The sequence below is a fragment of the Coregonus clupeaformis genome, chromosome 7 (assembly GCF_020615455.1).
Source record: "Coregonus clupeaformis isolate EN_2021a chromosome 7, ASM2061545v1, whole genome shotgun sequence".
Lineage (NCBI taxonomy): Eukaryota > Metazoa > Chordata > Actinopteri > Salmoniformes > Salmonidae > Coregonus > Coregonus clupeaformis.
The window spans coordinates 71,910,305-71,933,682 of NC_059198.1; the positions used below are offsets into that span (position 1 = coordinate 71,910,305).

Sequence of the window (23,378 nt, forward strand, 5' to 3'; positions counted from 1 at the left end):
CAGTAATCTAGAAGGGAGATGACAAGTGCCTGGATTAGGACCTGTGCCGCTTTCTGTGTAAGGTAGGGTCGTACTCTGCAAATGTTGCAGAGCATGAACCTGCAGGATCGGGTCACCGCTTTGATGTTAGCGGAGAACGACCAGGGTGTTGTCCAGGGTCACGCCAAGGTTCTTTGCACTCTGGGAGGAGGACTCAATGGAGTTGTCAACCGTGATGGCGAGATCATGGAGCGGGCAGTCCTTCCCCGGGAGGAAGAGCAGCTCATCTTGCCGAGGTTCAGCTTGAGGTTTGTGATCCGACATCCACACTGATATGTCTGCCAGACATGCAGAGATGCGATTCGCCATCTGGTTATCAGAAGGGGGAAAGGAGAAAATGAATTGTGTGTCGTCTGCGTAGCAATGATAGGAGAGACCGTGTGAGGATATGACAGAGCCAAGTGACTTGGTGTATAGAGAGAATAGGAGAGGGCCTAGAACTGAGCCCTGGGGGACACCAGTGGTGAGAGCATGTGGTGCGGAGACAGATTCTCGCTGCGCCACCTGGTAGGAGCGACCTGTCAGGTAGGACGCAATCCAAGAGTGAGCAGCGCCGGAGATGCCCAACTCGGAGAGGGTGGAGGTAGGGTTATTGTGAAGTGGAAACGTCTAGGAGCAACAACGGCTCAGCCACGAAGTTGTAGGCAACACAAGCTCACAGAACGGGATCGCTGAGTGCTGAAGCGTGTAGCGTTTAAAAGTCTGTCCTTAGTTGCAACACTCACTACCAAGTTCTAAACTGCCACTGGAAGCAACGTCAGCAAAATAACTGTTTGAACTGTTTGTCCTGAGCTTCATGAAATGGGTTTCCATGGTCGAGCAGCCGCACACAAGCCTAAGATCACCATGCGCAATGCCAAGCGTTGGCTGGAGTGGTGTAAAGCTCGTCGCCATTGGACTCATGAGCAATGGAAACGCGTTCTCTGGAGTGTTGAATCACACTTCACCATCTGGCAGTCCGACGGACAAATCTGGGTTTGTCGGATGCCAGGAGAATGCTACCTGCCCCAATGCATAGTGCCAACTGTAAAGTTTGGTGGAGGAGGAATAATGGTCAGGGGCTGTTGTTCATGGTTCGGGCTAGGCCCCTTAGTTCCAGTGAAGGGACATTTTTACGCTACAGCATACAATTATATTCTAGAGGATTCAGTGCTTCCAACTTTGTGGCAACAGTTTGGGGAAGGCCCTTTCCTGTTTCAGCATGACAATGCCCCCGTGCGCAAAGCGAGGTCCATACAGAAATGGTTTGTCGAGATCGGTGTGGAATAACTTGACTGGCCTGCACAGAGCCCTGACCTCAACCCCATCGAACACCTTTGGAATGTATTGGAACGCTGACTGCGAGCCAGGCCTAATCGCCCAACATCAGAGCACAACCTCACTAATGCTCTTGTGGCTGAATGGAAACAAGTCCCCGCAGCAATGTTCCAACGCTAAGGATTTTATATACATACATGGTTAGAGGAAAGGTGTGTGTCGGAGAGAGGGGGGAGTTGACAGCTGCTTTGAGCCTGTGAACATCCTCCTTTGAAACAATGCAGAGCCTCGTTGGTTGTAATGGGTTTAAATAGCTCCTCCACTGTGAATGATTCTAGAGATTTGGCCATGAGATTGTAGCGCTCTCTCATTATGTCAAGGATGCACAAGTTTGCGCTAGTCACACACACACACAAACACACACACACACACACACACACACACACACATACACGCAAGCACGCGCTCACACACACCACACACACACAAGCGCACACATGCACATACACACTTTATCTCTCCCCTGCCATCTTCCTCATCTCCCTCTTCCTCTCATCCTCAGGTCGTAAGTTCATCATCGCCAATGCACGGGTGGAGAACTGCGCCATCATATTCTGCAACGATGGCTTCTGTGCCATGTGCGGCTACTCGCGGGCTGAGATCATGCAGAAGCCCTGCACCTGCAACTTCCTGTACGGCCCTCACACCAAGCGGCTGGCCATCGCCCAGATGGCTCAAGCACTGCTGGGCTCGGAGGAGAGGAAAGTTGAGATCAACCTCTACAGGAAGGACGGTAGGACGATACGCTGTGTGTGTGTGTGTTTGCTTTTTCATTGTAAGCTCATTTACTTGTGTGGCTGCCAGCCAAATAGCATTGCACTTCTGTTGTCATCTGATGAAAATTAAGCTATTTTCTGCCGAATGTGTTGCACAAAAGCATTTTCTGTGAAGGAAAACTATAGTTACAAGTCCCTGATCACTCTATTGAAGCAAAAAAACATGGTTGACTTTCAATATAAAACAACGACCCCTGTCAATACACAGCTGGTCTCACCTGCTCCCGCTTTCTCCTGTTGTGCTATTTACAAACAAACACATGACTGGCTCAACTGTTCTGGGGAACTACTTAAGCTTCATAATGTAAAATAATGTGACAGGTGAAATTAAATGAAATGTAGCCCATCCCAGGAGGCAACTTTGATTACAGACCTCTACATGCTTTGTAAGTAGGAAAACCTGCAAAACCGGCAGTGTATCAAATACTTGTTCTTCCCACTGTATGTACAGTGCGGTATCCCTCAGGGCAGTTGCCTTGGGCCGTTACTCTTCTCTATTTTTACAAATGATTTGCCACTTGTCTTACAAGAAGCTAAAATGACTATGTATGCTGATGATTGCACACTACATATCAGTACCTACAGCCAGTGAGCTCACTGAGACTCCTAGCAAGGAGTTACTCTCAGTGTCAGAATAGGTCATTAACAATAAACTGGTCTTAAATACATCTAAAACCCAAAGCATTGTATTTGGCTAAAATCATTATTTTAGACCTACACCTCAACTGGAGGTGTGCATAAAGGGACCCTTGAACAAGTTGAAGAAGCTGAACTGCTAGGAGTAACCTTGGATGGTCAGTTATCATGGTCAAGTCATATTGACAAAGTTGTTGTGAAGATGGGGAGAGGGATGTCTGTTATAAAAGATGTTCTGCGTTTTTTACACAAAGATCAACTGTACTAGTTGTTCAGGCTTTCATTTTGTTACTGTCTGGGAATATGGTCAGGTGCAGCAAAGAAAGACCTAGCAAAGCTGCAGCTGGTTCAAAAAAAGCAGCCATCCTTGCCCTTAACTGAACACACAGAACTAACATCAACAACATGCATGATAGTCTTTCATGGTTGAGGGTTGAGGAGAAATTCACTACTTCTCTTCTAGTCTTTTTAAGAAACATTTGTGTGTTGAAAATGCCTGACCACTTGTATAATCTATTTGCATACACTTCAAAACAGACAGACATACCCCACCAGACACGCCAGACACACCTTATGGGTTTCTTCACAGTACCCAAACCAAAAACAGATTTAATGCATCGCTCAGTTATGTATAGAGCCATGTCATCGTGGAATACGCGGCTTACTCAGGCAAAAAGTTTAGCTTTAAAAAACAGATTCAAAAACATTGTGTATCACAGCGCCTCTCCTCTTTCTAAAAATCTAATTTAACTGTACTGTATATAATAATATATATATATATATGAATAGTGTGTAAATAGTATTTTTGTTGTCTCTGTGTCTTTCGTATATATAACTCTTATTTATTTTATTTTATTTAATGTAATATCTTATGTTGTTCTTGTCTATTACTGTTCTGTACTTTGTCATTTATTTGTACGTTTTATGTTGACCCCCGGAAGAGTAGCTGCTGCATGTGTAGTAGCTTATGGGGATCCTAATAAACTAAACTCCAGGTAATAGAATGCTGTTATGGTACTAGAGCTAGACTCCCTGGGTAAGATCCAGGGATACTGTATGTTGGACATTTTCCACCTGTGGAAAGAGGAACAAAAGAAAAAGCAAGATTGATGAAGAGAGAGGAGAGAGATACTGAGAATAGGTGAGAAAAGAGAGAAAGAGATGATGTGGCATTTCTCACTTCCTTACACCGTGGAAATAAGTGAATTAGAAGGTGAGAGGGAGAGTAGAAAGGCAAGAGGAAAGAAATACATGGTAGAAGTAAGAGGAGAGAGAGGACGGAGAAAGAGTGAGAAAGAGAGTGAAAGAGAGAGAGAGAGAGACATAGCAGAGGTGAAAGGAGAGAGGAACAGAGAGAGGTGGTATTTCTCAGTTCCTCTCCTAGCATTATGTGTGGTGATTAAGAGGAGAGCCAGCTGTAACTGTAGCAGCAGAGAGTTACATGACGCCAGATGTTTGCTCTCAGCTGATAATTCACATTCTCTTGAGTGCTGCACCGGGCCACCCCTGGTCCACCAATCAGACTTTCCACTGTTTATACTCAAGAGTTATCGGTTTCGCCTGTATACACAACTCCCCCCTTAGCCTGCAATGGATGGAGAAAGAACCTCGTAATTCGTGTGTGTATTGTACTGACCCTCTAGTGCCCTACTCTGTTTCCAGTAGTTGCAACAATGCTAACGATAACATTTAGCTACAATAGTATGACTCATTCCTACACTCGAACTGTATAGGCTCTAGTAAGTGATAAGAGTTCTAGAGAGTGTTGACAGCTGCTATCTACTGCTTGGATGAGGCTGACCCTGTCCTCCTAAATGTGGAGAGTACTGAAGCACATATCCACTCTGGAACATTGTCAAGGGTGCGCTTTTTTGTACAGCAAGAGGTGTGTTTGTACTGTCACCAGGGAGACCGTCAAGAGGCTCTCTGCGTCGCCAGGGTTACCCAGGTCCCATGTGATTGGGGGATCACAAGAGGGAGTCCCAGCCCTCCTTTTCTGCCCACTCTCCCTATCTCCTTCTCCCTTCGCTCTTCAGTGTATGAAAGTCTTAGGACTGAGTTAATATGCCCTTTCAGGGGCTGGCCCGATCCATAATCTCTCACCTCTGATAGGTCAACGGGTCTCATCTCCGCCAACCCGTTCCAGTGGTGAGTCTCCCTCGGCTCATCAGAAAGTCACGATCGAAACGCAACACACCCTGGAACCTCATACATAACGCATTATGTGGAAATGCAACGCCTTCTCTCTCCTCCTTGTTCAAAGGAAAGAGTGGGGGGAAGAAAAATATTCTGTATCTTAAATGTTGGAAAGAGTGAGGTGACAGAAAGGGGGGAGGAGGAGGGGATGGGAAGGGTAGTGCAGCAATACCCCGCTCCATTCATCTAATGCTGCTCTCCGGCATTAGCCTTCACCATGATGGATTGGCCCTTCTCTCACGCTCGATTGTCCAACGCCGATCTGACCGCCACTTAATCATTTTCTCCAGGTAAACTCCGCCACCACTGATGCAGAAGCGGGGAGTTGGGGACAGTGCAATGTGTGAGTTGTACATCAGCGCCCGTTGCCCGTCAGCACACGGTCTGCTAACAGTCTCTCGATTTCAAAGAATCTGGACCTCTTGACTCAAGGCCACTGTGATCTGTTTTTACAGACCGTAGCCTTTTCTGTCCCAGCTCTGTCCCAGTTCTAGAAATGTAAACCGAAGCAGGTTGAAATAAAGACACAGACTCCCTGCTCTTGCTCTCAGTAAGCTCCACTCAGACTGCCAGTCTCTTTGTGTGTACCTGTTATCCCAGAGATCTGAGGCCTCCAGGGAGCAGGTACATGCTGCAGTCTGTGTCTCTGTATGGCAGCCCCCAGCAGCCCCCTGCTCATTGCCCACTTCCGGCCCCTGATTGGCCAGGAATGAGTGCCAAGGGAGCCCATAAATAGCCCTCATTTCCTTAAGTAACCCTGCATGCAGCCCTTCTGCAGCACCTGCCCTTTTTATGCTCCACTGGCTGGGCCAATCAGAGGCATCCCTCCTGGTTCGGTAATGGTACCCCCTCATTTTTGGTACCCCTTATATTATTCAGCATTGAGTTTTTTTTCCATTTAGCTGACAAAGACACACAAATCATGTTTGGCTATAGTCGTCCGCTCCACCTCCTCTTTGGAGTGGCTGGAGTCATCAGAGATGACAGCTACAGTAAGCAGGCTTGTGTGGGAGCCTTGGAGACGCCAGGTGTCTATTTGAGACTAGAGTAAGTCTCAGATGGCTGACAATAGCTGAAAGCCCTGGGCCTCTTCATGTGATTGCTTAGCAGCCGCAGCTAAGGAGCATGCTCAAAACTGGCCCTGAAGTACTTGCTTTTTTATGGAGATGACCTCCACGGCTGAATCAAACCACTAAAAGCCCCACTAAAAATCAACGCCGTTAGAAATGGCCCACACCATAAATTATCTTCATAATTACAGTTGCATATGCATGCAATGCCCTGATGTATTTAGCGCTCAAATCTCCGACAGCTGAACCATGAGGTGGACAATTATTGTTTTAGGAAAGTAAAAACCAATTAAACAATAGGCTATAAAGTTTTGAATATGCTACACATCAAAACAACAAATATATATACAGTATGTATATATAATGTTATAGGCAGTTAAGGACACGTAACTGTGGATCATTTGGCCAATATGTCTCGTTTATTGATGGTGCTGGCAGCACCCGGCCGGAGGTTTCTTTCGCTTTCTCTTTCTATTCTCAGATCTGAACGGGTTTCTCGGAACCCGAACCGGCACAGGTCTGTTTGGGTCTGTTTTTCCACGGGCCTTTTCAGAATGGATCTGACTGTCCTCAGATCCATTCGGAATGGGCGCAACGCTTTGGAGCCGTGAAGACTTCTAGTGTGCATGTGTCTTAACATCCACGGTTAGACATCAACAGCACTATTTGTGGGAGTAAATAGCATGTTCACATGTGAGAAAACACATAAGCACACTGAGTGCCATTCTAAACTACCAAAGTCAAGCTGAACGAGCCAAAGAAGAGAAAGCTCAGCAGACACAGAACATACAGTATTTCATACAGGTCTGCACACACTGTATATTCAATGATCCACTATTTTACGCCAACACAATTGGGCCTTTAGGGATAAATAAAATCTCATCAAATTGAATTGAATTAAACATAACCCAATACACCACAGTGCTACAATCACGATGAGTTCCTACTGTGGCAGCAGACTAGACCCATGCAGTGTTATTGTGGTGTATGGTTTTCTCCTCTTTTGTTGACACCCGAATAATGAATCATGACAAGGCGCTGTGTGATAGCGGTGGTGCCGTGTGTCTGCCTCATTACACACTCAATGTACTATAGTAATGTGTGTGTGTGTGTGCCCACTCTCCACCAGCCTCTCTCTCTCCGCAGGCCCAGGGAACCAGCTACACAAACAATCCCAACGGTTCACTTAACAACCTCTACCCACAAACACACATACAGTACATTAGATTATACATGCACACACACACTGCACATACACACTTGTGTATGCATGCACGTGTGTTCTGATGACATGCACTGTACATGCACCTGTGATTAACTTTGTTTTCACTGCACACGCAGGCTAACGTGTACACGCGCACACACACACACACACACCTCCTGTTTCACCAAACAACATAGTGCCAAAGTAAAGCTGAAAGGGTTAGTTTATGAGTCAGACAGGCAGTTGGATTATTTAACCCAATTATTATTACTATTATTATTTAACGCCGGTGCGTTTTGGACATCTAACCCATTTAAAAAATGGTGTGTTTGAACTACAGACTTCTGGGTTGTACCATTGGATTTGTCCATTTCTTTTTTGCATCCATAGATACCAACCATTAGTCTGTGTGATTAACGGGGGCTGAGCTAGAGCGGTGTTTGTGAGACAAAGGCAGATCCCGAGTAGGCCTGGGGCCGTGTCTTTTTTTACAAAAACGTCTGTAGAGTCCGAGTGGTTTGAGCTACAAACTATTAAAAACTATCTATGAAAAGCTGAGGTTCATGAATGCGCACATCTAACAGGTTCTGCTATTTGACACTCACAAGCTACACAATAATTGTTAAAAAGTAAGGGGTTCTTCTACATAGAAGATCATAGGTAATCCCACGACATACAGTGCATTCGGAAAGTATTCAGACCCCTTCCCTTTTTCCATATTTTGTTACGTTACAGCCTTATTCTAAAATTGATAAAATAATTTTTTCCCCTCATCAATCTACACACAATACGCCATAATGACAAAGTGAAAACAAGTTTTTAGACATTTTTGCAAATGTATTAAAAATAAAAAACAAAAATACCTTATTTACATAAGTATTCAGACCCTTTGCTGTGAGACTCAAAATTGAGCTCAGGTGCATCCTGTTTCCATTGATCATCCTTGAGATGTTTCTACAACTTGATTGGAGTCCACCTGTGGTAAATTCAATTAATTGGACATGATTTGGAAAGGCACACACCTGTCTATATAAGTTGACAGTGAATGCCAGAGCAAAAACCAAGCCATGAGGTTGAAGGAATTGTCCGTAGAGCTCCGAGACTGGATTGTGGGAAGGGTACCAAAAAATGTCGCAGCATTGAAAGTCCCCAAGAACACAGTGGCCTCCATCATTCTTAAATGCAAGCAGTTTGGAACCACCAAGACTCTTCCCGGAGTTGGCCGCCCGGCCAAACTCAGCAAGCGGGGGAGAAGGGCCTTGGTCAGGGAGGTGACCAAGAACACGATGGTCACTCTAACAGAACTCCAGAGTTATTCTGTGGAGATGGGAGAACCTTCCAGAAGGACAACCATCTCTGCAGCACTCCACCAATCAGGCCTTTATGGTAGAGAGGCCAGACGGAAGCCACTCCTCAGTAAAATACACGACAGCCCGCTTGGAGTTTGCCAAAAGGCACCTAAAGACTCTCAGACCATGAGAAACAAGATTCTCTGGTCTGATGAAACCAAGATTGAACTCTTTGGCCTGAATGCCGAGCGTCACGTCTGGAAGAAACCTGGCACCATCCCTAAGGTGAAGCATGGTGGTGGTATCATCATGCTGTAGGTATGTTTTTCAGCGGCAGGGACAGGGAGACTAGTCAGGATCGAGGGAAAGATGAACGGAGCAAAGTACAGAGAGATCCTTGATGAAAACCTGCTCCAGAGCGCTCAGGACCTCAGACTGGGGTGAAGGTTCACCTTCCAACAGGACAACGACCCTAAGCACACAGCCAAGACAACGCAGGAGTGGCTTCGGGACAAGTCTCTGAACATCCTTGAGTGGCCCAGCCAGAGCCCAGACTTGAACCAGATCGAACATCTCTGGAGAGACCTGAAAGTAGCTGTTTAGCGACACTCCCCATCCAACCTGACAGAACTTTAGAGGATATGCATAGAAGAATGAGAGAAACTCCCCAAATACAGGTGTGCCAAGCTTGTAGCATCATACCCAAGAAGACTCAAGGCTATAATCGCTGCCAAAGTGCTTCAACAAAGTACTGATTAAAGGGTCTGAATACTTCAGTACCAGTCATTAGTTTGGACACACCTACTCATTCAAGGGTTTTTCTTTATTTTCACTATTTTCTACATTGTAGAATAAAAGTGAAGACATCAAAACTATGAAATAACACATATGCAATCATGTAGTAACCAAAAAAGTGTTAAACAAATCAAAATATATTTAATATTCTTCAAATAGTCACCCTTTGCCTTGATGACAGCTTTGCACACTAATGGCCCCTAAGACCCTCACAAACTTTTACAGATGCACAATTGAGAGCATCCTGTCGGGCTGTATCACCGCCTGGTACGGCAACTGCACCGCCTGATACGGCAACTGCACCGCCCGCAACCGCAGGGCCCTCCAGGAGACCTACAGCACCCAATGTCATAGGAAGGCCAAAAAGATCATCAAGGACATCAACCACCCGAGCCACAGCCTGTTCACTCCGCTACCATCCAGAAGGCGAGGTCAGTACAGGTGCATCAAAGCTGGGACAGAGAGACTGAAAAACAGCTTCTATCAAAAGGCCATCAGACTGTTAAATAGCCAACACTAGCCGGCTACCACCCGGTTACTCAACCCTGCACGTTAGAGGCTGCTGCCTGGAATCACTGGTCACTTTAATAATGGAACACTAGTCACTTTAATAATGTTTACATTACTCATTTCATATGTATATACTGTATTCTATTCTACTGTATTTTAGTCAATGCCACTCCGACATTGCTGGTCCATTCTTTTACTTTTAGATTTGTGTGTATTGTTGTGAATTGTTAGATACTACTGCACTGTTGGAGCTAGGAACACAAGCATTTCACTACACCCGCAATAACACCTGCTAAATATGTGCATGTGACCAATACAGTTTGATTTGATTTGATTTTAAAGGGAAACAGTACAGAGGCAGGTATAAAGAACAAGCAAAGGTTATTAAAGCTTAGAGGATTAGGTTTGCTTGTTTGACACATAAATAACACACATTAACAAGAGTACACCAAAATGAGTTAGGTATGTTACTTCCACTAGATAGCTTTCTGAAATAAAACAGCGCTTTCACAGAGATTCAGCTAACCAAGTTCACAAGATGACCAAAAACAGTGACAAACAATACTGTACTTCTGATGGGAGAAAAGAAAGAACACTTAACCACTGCTTTTACATAATCAATAGATATTCTAGAAATACAAATGACTTTACTTAAAGACTATCACCTTATTGAAGGGTGCTGCCAGTAAACTGTCTGGACCTCAAACCAGAAACGCCTCTCCAAACAAACCAACTGAAAACAAAAGGACATTATTGCAGTGGCTTTCCGCAATGAACATCTTGAATATTGTCACACATGAATACACTCACTGATGGTCAAACTCAACACATTCAGAACAATCAACCACACCCCAAACATTTCTTCAAGACAGAATGGTCACAAAATGGTTGCTCACAGAAGTAAACCAACAGCAATGACGGCGTACGCACAGACTATACACACAAAGGACCTTCTAGGTACAAAGCTCTCACCTGAACATGACCAAGGGGCACTTTTGTACATTCCCTGCATGTTCTCCCCTAATAAGTGTGCCCATGGAAACACTGACCAGAACTTTGGTTTCTAGCCTGTCACACAATATTATTCAGTTACAAGATTGTAACTGATTGAGATTTAAGTGAGGGTTATCAGATCAATAGACTCTAAATGGCTGTTTGACTGAGCCGTTAGCGTTTCGCAGCCATTAATGGACGATATCAACTATACCAAACAAACAATGGTGAGGGAGTCCTCATCATATCCTCTTTTATAAGATAAAATAATTGTACTGACATTTCAATGACTGGTTGTTGTTTGTGAGAGTTGTTTGTCGTGCTCAACTACTCAGCTCTGTCTGGGTGAAGGACCTGATTGAAAGGAGGCACCCTCAAACCTGCCCGTATAAATAACTTGCCATATAATGATATAGAGAATACACCTCACGAGTGTCCTCCGTCCTCATGGTGATGGGTAGAGGGCACTCCTGCCACGAATGCCCTTCCCCGCATCCACTTCACTGAGCATGGAATTCTGTACAAAGATTAAAAACCAGATAGTGGCTAGCTCTACTCAGACAATAATAAATATGCTAGGTATTTGAAATGATCCTCTTTGATGATATGATACAGTATGTGACTTGAAGTCCTAAGTATTTATGATTGTCTGAGTTGAGCAAGCCACTATCTGGGTATGTGATATTGGTTTTCTGATGATTGTTGGTGATTTATACTGGTAAAGCCAGAAGGAACTGCTAGTTGCACAGATTCAACCACAAAGACCAGGGAGGTTTTCCTATGGTTCGCAAAGAAGGGCACGTATTGGTAGATGGGTAAAAACAAAAGCAGACATTGAATATCCCTTTGAGCATGTTGCAGTTATAAATGTTACACGTTGGATGGTGTATCAATACACCCAGTCACTACAAAGGTACAGGCACCCTTCCTAAACTAGTTACCGGATAGGAAGGAAACCACTCAGGGATTTCACCATGAGGCCAATGGTGATTTTAAAACAGTTACAGAGTTTAATGGCTGTGATAGGAGATCACTGAGGATGGATCAACAACATTGTAGTTACTCCACAATACAAAAATAAATGACAGAGTGAAAAGAAGGAAGCTTGTACAGAATACAAATATTCCAAAACTTGCATCCTGTTTGCAACAAGGCACTAAAGTAATACTGCAAAAATGTGGCAAAGAAATTAGCTTTTTGTCCTGAATACAAAGCGTTATGTTTGGGGCAAATCGAACACAACACATCACTCTTCATATTTTGAAGAATGGTGGTGGCTGCATCATGTTATGAGTATGCTTGTCATCAGCAAGAACTAGGGAGTTTTTTAGAATAAAAACAAATGGAAACAGGCAAAATCCTAGAGGTTCAGTCTGCTTTCCAACAGACACTGGGAGACAAATTCATCTTTCAGCAGGACAAAAACCTAAAACACAAGGCCAAATATACACTGTTGCTTACCAAGACAACATTAAATGTTCCTGAGTGGCCTAGTTACAGTTTTGACTTAAATCGGCTTGAAAATCTATGGCAATACTTGAACATGTTTGTCTAGCAATGATCAACAACCAACTTGACAGAGCTTGACAAATGTTTGAAAGAATAATGGGCAAATATTTTAAAATCCAGGTGTGCAAAGCTCTTAGAGACTTACCCAGAAAGACTCACAGCTGTAATCGCTGCCAAAGGTGATTCTAACATGTATTGACTCAGGGGGTTGAATACTTATCTAATTAAGATATATTAGTGTTTTATTTTCCAGTAATAAAAAATTAAATGACAGAGTATTTTGTGTAGATCGTTGACAAAAAATGACATTAAATCCATTTTAATCCCACTTTGTAAGAACAACATGTAGAACAAGTAAAGGGGTGTGAATACTTTCTGAAGGCACTGTATCTAGCTTGCTAGCTAATACAGCCTGATACCAGGGATGGTGTAGGCCTAAATCAGCATGTTGTTTGTGCAACGGTATATTCTAAATCAGAGAGGAATAGGCGAAGCATTAATATTATAGTTACATCAAAGCTACAGTAAGAGAAAACATTGAATATAACATTAATTAGGGTGCACTGGGAAACACTGACAAAAACTGGTTCCTACTTTGTCATAATAACCCCTCCCTGACTGTTACATTCAATGTCATGTCAAACACCAACAACACTGTATTCCAAATGCCCACTATATTCCAACTTTTGGTTGATGTTTCATTGAACAGTATTAAACAATCAGAATTGACAAAGACCCATTAAAAAACACGTACAATCTATGTGTTGCCACCCTAGGGTCATGCACTACTCATAAAGCATATTTAGAACTTGTATTATTTAAAATAAACTTCAAATACCGTCATACTGTCATACATTTGAAAAATATTGTGATATGATATTTTGGCCATATCACCCAGCCCTACTTGTACAGCAGAGAGTCCCTGGGGAGATGTGTTAGCTAGCACAGCCATGCCCCCGGCGTATTGACTTGTTTTACTGGCGACTATGGTCGTATGTGCTGCCCTATTATTAGATTGTGTTTATCTTGATGTCATATTGATTGGAGGCAGGGGGAAAACTGATAGACGTTGAATCCTACCGATCCCTTGAAGGACAATTAGTCACCATGCAGGGCCAGGCAGGCATGGCATGGAAGCCCCGGGCTAACAGCTAGCTAACAAACACACTGGCTGCACTCCCTGACTGATTGTATAACAATGAGGGGATATGATTGTCTAATTTTGGGATTTGCAATGTACTGTTGGGGAGTGTGTGTGTGTGTGTGTGTGTGTGTGTCTAAAGGTGCATGAAGTAGGGATGTGCTTCAGCACAATTCTCTCACTCCTTGCACACTGCCTTACGTGCCTGCTGCAGAGGAGAGAGAGAGAGCGAGAGAGGAACCTTGGGCTACTGTTGATTGTGAAGATGGAGGCCGTTTTCATTGAAGTAAAACTAAAGTTAGAGAGTATGCCTATAGTGAAAAGCCTACAAGGGGAATGTCCTCCATATGGACATGTTTTAATATTGTAGTGGACAAAGATGGGAAGAACGTTGGCGTGACCAAATGCAGGCTACTGAGCAACACGCTATTCAGGATGCAATTTTGGAACTTTATAAATGTTTTTGTATTTTTAATCGTTTTATCATTATTATTACTGCATATCATTGTTATTATTGTAGGCATATTTATTCATCTAAGCCAGTTCTTTAAATATGCAAAACGTGTTTTGTTTCATTCTGTTAAGACATTTTCGTTGGCTAAATTAAGTTATATCTGTCTTTTTAATTGTGTGCTCCGTATTTAGTTTAAGATAGGTTATAAGTAGGCCTGTTGTAAAATATATATAATTAGCCTATTGCTGTCATTTGTTGGGTATGGTAGGTAGGCACTAGCCTTTCTTGGTAATTGCTGCAATACAGCCTGTTCAAAACCTTTGTGAGGGTTTAAACCAGTTTGCTAATTTCTGGTTTCATTCTGAGCCATTTTCTTTGGCCAAATTAATTTCCAACTGTAATGTTGTGTTTGCCACAATATAATCCTGCTCGTATTTTCCCATCAAAAATTGGCTTGACTTACTTTTGATATTACCCTAATAAGTTTTAAAACGTTTTGAAGGTTTGGTGTGGTGTGGCTATTAGCCTATTATACTGCAAGCCTATGATATGAAGGCAGTGCGCACCGGCGCTCCAACTGACTCCGACAGTTGAACTTGACGTGAGGAAGAAGGTTTTAGTCCTACCAGAGTTACTTCTATAATCTTACAATATAATATTCTGATAGAAAATGTACGAATTAGCCTCCCGTTGTACGCCTATATCTGTATAGCAGACGCAGCAGGCTAGCCTATCTGACAAGGATAATGAAATGAATGTCAGTGTCGTCGCATGCCGCAGGCATATCTCTCTATCTCTCTCTAGGGCTAGGCCTAAGCTTCTCTTCCTTTATATTTTAAATATGAATATCATACAGTGGATGCCTAAGCCTATACGCCTATGCATGCAATACCCTGATGCATTTAGTGATCAAATTTCTGACAGCTGAACCATGAGGTGGACAATTATTGTTTTAGGAAAGTAAAAACCAATAAAAAAATAGGCTATCAAGTTTTGTAATGTCCCTCGTTTATTGATGGCGCTGGCTGCATGGGTGGATGCCCTAATGGGTTACGCACCCAATGCATATGGATAAATTCAAATCTTCCCGGTCACTTGTCCGGTGCCAAATTTTCCTAACTGAAACCCTGATATACCGCAGTCATAATTAACGCAGACCACTCTCTCCTAAAAAAGTTATTTAAAGTTAGTTAAATACCGTGACTTAACAAGACATTTATTAGAAAGAAAATACATCTAGGAATCGACTCCTAAGATTCTGTATTTTTGGAACGGAGGAGACTTTTGCCGTACTTCCAAGAACACAAACCCTCACAAACATTTGTGTCTTTCATAGCGAGCTAGCGAGGGATGGAGAGAGAGGGGAGAGGCACAGTATAGGCACGTCGGCCACCAGGCAGACAGAGTCAGAACCGTGCACTAGGCCTATCAAAAGCTGTATCTGGCAATGGAATGCTGTATTTAGCAATTTCTTGTCTGGCAATGTCTTGCAACCTCATTAAAGCAGGGCCTATCATCAATGAATAGACTAGGATATTCTACATGGAACAGACCGAAGACTAAACACACACTCGCATCATTAGCCAAGAGAAAGAGCAGCCAAGCCAACTGCACTGTGATTTTAATTTGGTTCTTTTTTTGTTAGGGATTTTTCCTTTAAACGTTTAAACGCTCACACCCCTAGCATGAAAACATGGGCTCTGTACAGTGACTGTACATTGTCAGAGCTCTGAAAGAGAACAAGCCAAACAAAACCTCAGTTTTCCCCTAACACACACACACACACGCCATCCCCTCTCTCTCTCTTATACAGTTGAGCCAGGTTGGGGAGCGACCCAGTGCTTGTGCGTGTTTGCCATTTCTGGGCACACAGGCTGTATTTTTAGCTGGTGTGTACACACAGGCTGCTCCAGGTCAGCTGGCAGGCCCACTGATGCATCCTGGTAAGCAAAGAGCAAACCCCCCTCCTCTCCCCACTGATCCCCTGTCAACTCCCAGACTGGGATAGAGGTGGACACCACTGCTACTGAATACCAACAACCTGCTAATCACTGTCTAAATAACTCTGAAAGACTAAAGATCATGGCGTTTTGTAGTAGTACTTTCTTGTGGTGTTGGGAGTTGTCTTAGTTTTGCACTTCTAATAAACTTTATCTTGCTTTTGGAGTTGTAATGTGCTGTAACATATTAAATGGATGAAATATTCAGTCTGCGTGTGTATGATCAACTGGTAGAACTGGGAATTGCCAGGGTCCTCACAATACGATATTATCAGTAGGGAGTTGTAGTTTCCAACAGGCCAATATTCTACATAGTTTAGCGCATAAAACGTAGAATTACCAAATGACCATAATCCATTGCGCATCTACTTGTCCGGTATGTGTTTCTTTTATGCCTGCTACGGAAGAGACAAGAATGCGAGATCGTGAGGGGATATAGAGAGCAGCTAAAATATTTTACATTAAAGTACATTAAAGTAATGTGAATAAATTAGGGTTAATAAGTGATAAGCAGTAATGGGCAGTCACTACCATCATGGGACGTTTGTTAATAGTTTTATTCTGTGTTGTTACAGCATTCAACCCACATAATCAAAACCGAAATCGAAAACAGTGACTATTTTGTAATATTCTAACCAAAACATAACCGACCTCAAAAAGTACTAATCGCTCAGAATTATTATCACGATACTTAGGTGAAAATACAATATGTATTGCAATTCTCACGATTCTATATGTATTGCGATTCGATACTGCGATTTTGTTTGCGATTTGATGTTCCAAACATATTGCTCTAGATTTTTTCCCCCATCTGGGGATCCATCCCGGGTCAACCTCAAGTCATTGATAGCCCTTTGAGCTAAAGCTTTAGCATAATCTTAGGAAGGTCACACAAGTCTTCACCGAACCACCTACAGTGCCTTCAGAAAGTATTCACACCCTGTCACGATCGTCGTTAAGAGAGGAGGACCAAGGCGCAGCGTGATGAACGAACATGTTTATTTATCATTAGCGATAAACACGGACAGTAAACAAAACCAACAAACGACTCGTAACGTCCTAGGTAACATAGACCAACACGGAACAAGATCCCACAAACACAAAGGGAAAACAGACAGTTTAAATATGGCTCCCAATCAGAGACAACCAGCCACAGCTGACACTCGTTGCCTCTGATTGGGAGTCACTCTAGCCAACATAGAAATAAACACAACTAGAACTCCCAACATAGAACTACAACACATAGAATGAGCACACCCTGGCTCAACATATAGAGTCCCAGAGCCAGGGTGTGACAGTACCCCCCCCTAAAGGCGCGGACTGCGACCACGCCTCCACTAGAACAAAACAGGGGAGGGCTGGGTGGGCATTCCTCCTCGGCGGCGGTTCTGGCTCCGGGCTTGCCCACCACCCTCCAATAAACCCCCCATAGCGCCCCTGGTCCGGTCTGGCCCCGCTGGCTGGAGCTGAACTGGACGTAGTAGGAGCGGATAGCTTCAGCTCCGTTGTGGAGCAGCTGACCGGTACCTGATTAGGCACCGGTGACCCAGGCACGGGTTGTGCCGGACTGACGACGCGCACCCCTGGCTTGGTGCGTGAGGCAGGAACGGACCGGACCGGGCTGACGATGCGCACCCCTGGCTTGGTGCGTGGAGCAGCAACGGGCCGGACCGGGCTGACGATGCGCACCCCTGGCTTGGTGCGTGGAGCCGGAATGGGCCTCACCGGACTGACGACTCGCACCCCTGGCTTGGTGCGTGGAGCAGCAACGGGCCGGACCGGGCTGACGATGCGCACCCCTGGCTGGATGCATGGAGCCGGAACGGGCCTTACCGGGCTGACGACTCGCACCCCTGGCTGGGTGCGTGGAGCTGGAACGGGCTTTACCGGGCTGACGACTCGCACCCCTGGCTTGGTGCGAGTAGCAGGAACGGGCTGGACCAGGCTGACGACTCGCACCACTGGCTTGGTGCGAGTGGCAGGAACGGGTGGACCAGGCTGACGACTCGCACCCCTGGCTGGGTGCGTGGAGCCGGAACGGGCTTTACCGGGCTGACGACTCGCACCCCTGGCTTGGTGCGAGTAGCAGGAACGGGCTGGACCAGGCTGACGACTCGCACCCCTGGCTTGGAGCGAGTGGCAGGAACGGGCAGGACCAGGCTGACGACTCGCACCCCTGGCTTGGTGCGAGTGGCAGGAACAGGCCGGGCCGGGCTGGCGACGCACACCGTAGGCTTGGTGCGAGTGGCAGGAACAGGCCGGGCCGGGCTGGCGACGCGCACCGTAGGCTTGGTGCGAGTGGCATGAACAGGCCGGGCCGGGCTGGCGACGCACACCGTAGGCTTGGTGCGAGTGGCAGGAACAGGCCGGGCCGGGCTGGCGACGCACACCGTAGGCTTGGTGCGAGGGGCAGGAACAGTCCGGGCCGGGCTGGCGACGCGCACCGTAGGCTTGGTGCGAGGGGCAGGAACAGGCCGGGCCGGGCTGGCGACGCGCACCGTAGGCTTGGTGTGAGGGGCAGGAACAGGCCGGGCCGGGCTGGCGACGCGCACCGTAGGCTTGGTGCGAGGGGCAGGAACAGGCCGGGCCGGGCTGGCGACGCACACCGTAGGCTTGGTGCGAGTGGCAGGAACAGGCCGGGCCGGGCTGGCGACGCGCACCGTAGGCTTGGTGCGAGGGGCAGGAACAGGCCGGGCCGGGCTGGCGACGCACACCGTAGGCTTGGTGCGAGTGGCAGGAACAGGCCGGGCCGGGCTGGCGACGCGCACCGTACACTTGGTGCGAGGGGCCGGAACAGGCCGGACCGTACTGGGGACACACACCACTGGCTCTACACCGGGATCTGGAACGGGCCGGACCGGACTGGTAACACACCCCAGTACCTCTCGCCGTGCCTCCACACCTTCCTTTCCTACTTTGGCCAGTGGCCCCCTTAACCTGGTGGCCCTCTGAATACGCCCCTTTTCTGCCTCCGTCAACCCCGTCATCCATGCCCTGTGCCCCCCCCCTAAAATTTTTTTGGGGTTGCCTCTCGACCGTCCGACGACGACACTGATCACGCCGTTGCTCCTCTCTCCGTCGCGCCTCTACCGTCTCACTCCATGGCCGGCGATCCATCCCGGCCAGGATTTCCTCCCAGGTCCAGGACCCCTGCCCGTCTAAGATCTGCTCCCACGTCCAGGCTGCCTGCTCCTGGACACGCTGCTTGGTCCTGGTATGGTGGGATCTTCTGTCACGATCGTCGTTAAGAGAGGAGGACCAAGGCGCAGCGTGATGAACGAACATGTTTATTTATCATTAGCGATAAACACGGACAGTAAACAAAACCAACAAACGACTCGTAATGTCCTAGGTAACATAGACCAACACGGAACAAGATCCCACAAACACAAAGGGAAAACAGACAGTTTAAATATGGCTCCCAATCAGAGACAACCAGCCACAGCTGACACTCGTTGCCTCTGATTGGGAGTCACTCTAGCCAACATAGAAATAAACACAACTAGAACTCCCAACATAGAACTACAACACATAGAATGAGCACACCCTGGCTCAACATATAGAGTCCCAGAGCCAGGGTGTGACACACCCCTTGACTTTTTCAACATTTTGTTGTGTTACAAAGTGGGATTAAAATTGATTTAATTGTAATTTTTTGTCAATGATCTACACAAAATACTCTGTAATGTCAAAGTGGAAGAAAAATTCTAACAACTGTAAACAATGTATGAAACAGGGCCTCCCGAGTGGCGCAGTGGTCTAAGGCACAGCATTGCAGTGCTTGAGGCGTCACTACAAACCCGGGTTCGATCCCAGGCTGTGTCACAACCAGCCGTGACCGGGAGTCCCATAGGGACTGATGAAAATTAAGCTATTTTCTGCCGAATGTGTTGCACTTATGTATTTTCTGTGAAGGAAAACTATAGTTGTACGTCCCTCTATTGAAGCAAAAAAACACTGTTAGCTTTCAATATAAAACGCGACCCCTGTCAATGCACAGCTGGACTCACCTGCTCCCACTTTCTCCTATTGTGCTATTTACAAACAAATACGTGACTGGCTCAACTGTTCTGGGGAACTACGGTAAAATATCTATGTATTGTACAAGTTGACTGCAGGTATTTACTTAAAAAGTAGCTACAAACATAAACATTTATTGAAAAACTTTAAATAAAATGTTTAAACGGTATTGACGGTATTGAAAACTCATCCTGTGGCCTTGTGCAAACAGGATGCATGTTTTGGAATATTTGTATTCTGTACAGGATTCCTTCTTTTTACTCTGTCAATTAGGTTAGTATTGTGAAGAAACTACAATGCTGTTGATCCATATTCTGTTTTCTCCTATCACAGCCATTAAACTCTGTAACTTTTTTAAAGTCACCATTGGCCTCATGGTGAAATCGCAAAGCAGTTTCATTGGGTGTATTGATACACCATCCAAAGTGTAATGAATAACTTCATCATGCTTAAAGGGATATTTAATGTCTGTATTATTATGTTTTACCCATCTACCAATAGGTGCTCTTCTTTGCGAGGCATTGGAAAACCTCCCTGGTCTTTATGGATGAATCTGCATTTGAAATTCACTGCTCAACTGAGAACCTTACAGATAATTGTATGTGTGGGGTACAGAGATGAGGTATTCATTCAAAATCGCTATTATTGCACACATATTGAGTCCATGCAACTTATTATTATGACTTGATAAGCAACATGTTTGCCATAACAAAGGGGTTGAATACTTGTTGACTCAAGACATTTCAGCTTTTCATTTTTTATTAATTTGTAAAAATGTCTAAAAACATAATTCCACTTTGACATTATGGGGTATTGTGTGTAGGCCAGTGACAAACAAAAACTCAATTTAATCAATTTTAAATTCAGGCTGTAACACTACAAAATGTGAAAAAAGTAAGGGGTGTGAATACTTTCTGAAGGCACTGTATGTTACATGTGCAATCAAATGTGTTAGTGACGATGTTGGCTTGGCCAGACATTACTAGCAGTGTGTTGATTGCTCTGGTGCAATGATCTCAGCTCCCCTGGCTAGGGAGCTAAGATATGCATCAGTGCAGGTGGAGAGGATCCACATGTTCAGGTTACAAAGGAGGTTTCCACTGGGGTGTTTCCACCAATACTTTTCCACTATGGAAAGAGACTGCGATACGGTGACCGCACACACGCAGACACAAACATGGACATATACGCAGACACTGACACGGACACACATACACACACACACCTCTTCCTCACCACTCAAGGCCCAGTAGGAGAAGGATCATATTTAGGGTTAGGGGTCAAAGCCACTAATGGAAAAATAGTCCACTCCACTCTGGCCATTATGCACTGGCCTTGACATGATCTCATCCCCATCACACACACACACACACACACACACAAGCTAATGGAGCCCTTAGATCTTGCACAATAGAGAGAAATGGAGAGAGAGTGTGAAAAAGGAAAGAGATAGAGAGAGATGGATGTCATTGAGAGAGATGAAAAGTGGGAGAGAGGGAGAGGGATATGAAAAAGAGGGCAATAGGTGTGGACTCATTTGCAAACCTTTATTGTCTCATTTCCTTTCTCATCAGTCCATCATTCCCTGTCAATCACAAGTCTGGCTTTATTATTTCACAAATAAAAGACCTCAAATATATAATTACATTTACATTTTACATTTTAGTCATTTAGCAGACGCTCTTATCCAGAGCGACTTACAGTTAGTGAGTGCATACATTTTTCATAAATTTTTCATAATTCCATCTTCAAGTCAGCTTCTTCCCTTTGTCAGTAGAGAAACACGAAGTGGAATGCTACCAGGGAAATGGCTTTGGAATTGAATGAGCTGGGAAATAGCCAGAAGTATACAACAGAAAAATAACCCATTGTTAGGATATCAGGATATTTTATGTAGATATTATATGATGCTGATAGGCTACCTCTATGTGCAGATAGTTCTTCCATAGAAGTCATTGATGTTCAGTAAGGCTATGATATTATATTGTATTTTTCATATGACATTGCTGGAGTCCCCAACTGTTCTTGTCAAAGCCTGCCTGGTGGCGGTGGAAATAGCTTCTCTCTGCAGTTTTTCTCCACTGTGACAAAGAATGCCTGCCACACATTTATTCACATACACACCGGCAAGTTTGTGCTTGTTTGTGTACCTATCCATATGTGTTAGAAACTCTGTGGTGACGGAAGCAGCGATGTCACTGACCAAGCTCAGGCTGACACTGTGCAGAGGCCTGGAAGTTAGTCTGGCTTAGTGTAAACTGTAGGTTTGGAATGGTATGTGGGACTCCCTCTGTCCACACACGCACGCACACACACACACACACACACACACACACACACACACACACACACACACACACACACAGATGAAGATCTAGGCAGAGATAAATAGGATGAGGGAGAGAAAGATGGACAGAAATGGGGAAAGAGTAATTAAGGAGAGGGAGATAGTGAGGGAGGGAGAGGGAGAGATAAGGGAGTTTCCCATACCAATAAAGCCCTTAAATTATATTGAGAAGGGAGGTGGAAAGATAAGGGAGGTGAGATGAGAGATAAGGGAGATGGAGGGTGGCATTGAGATGGTAAGAGTGAGGGAGGAAATTAGAGGAGCAGTGCAAGAGAGAATAGAGAGTGAGCGTGAGCGTGAGAGAGAGAGAGAGAGAGAGAGAGAGAGAGAGAGAGAGATAGAGAGAGAGAGAGAGAGAGAGAGAGAGAGAGAGAGAGAGAGAGAGAGAGAGAGAGAGAGAGAGCAAACTAGAATGCTATTTGGCCCTAAACAGAGAGTACGCAGTGGCAGAAGAATACCTGACCACTGTGACTGACCCAAACTTAAGGAAAGCTTTGACTATGTACAGACTCTGTGAGCATAGCCTTGCTATTGAGAAAGGCCACCGTAGGCAGACCTGGCTCTCAAGAGAAGACAGGCTATGTGCACACTGCCCACAAAATGAGGTGGAAACTGAGCTGCACTTCCTAACCTCCTGCCAAATGTATGACCATATTAGAGAGTCATATTTCCCTGAGATTACACAGATCCACAAAGAATTTGAAAACAAACCCAATTTTGATAAACTCTCTTATCTATTGGGTGAAATACCACAGTGTGCCATCACAGCAGCAAGATTTGTGACCTGTTGCCACAAGAAAAGGGCAACCAGTGAAGAACAAACACCATTGTAAATACAACCCATATTTATGTTTATTTATTTTCCCTTTTGGACTTTAACTATTTGCACATAATATGACATTTGAAATGTCTTTATTCTTTTGGAACTTTTGTGAGTGCAATGTTTACTGTTTATTTTTATTGTTTATTATCTACTTCACTTGCTTTGGCAATGTTAACATATGTTTCCCCTGCCAATAATGCCCTTAAATTGAAATTTAATTTAATTTAATTGAGAGAGGGAGAGAGAGCGAGAGAGAGAG

General features: G+C 44.9%; 1 protein-coding gene across 1 annotated transcript in view; it reads left to right on the forward strand.

Moving 5' to 3' along the window:
- The window catches only part of kcnh2b (potassium voltage-gated channel, subfamily H (eag-related), member 2b), a 291,614-nt gene that overhangs the window by 23,379 nt on the left and 244,857 nt on the right, over positions 1-23,378 (forward strand). The window contains exon 2 of the mRNA XM_045221514.1: positions 1,859-2,089. Coding sequence (XP_045077449.1) covers positions 1,859-2,089 — 231 coding nt within the window. The remainder of the gene's footprint in view (positions 1-1,858; positions 2,090-23,378) is intronic.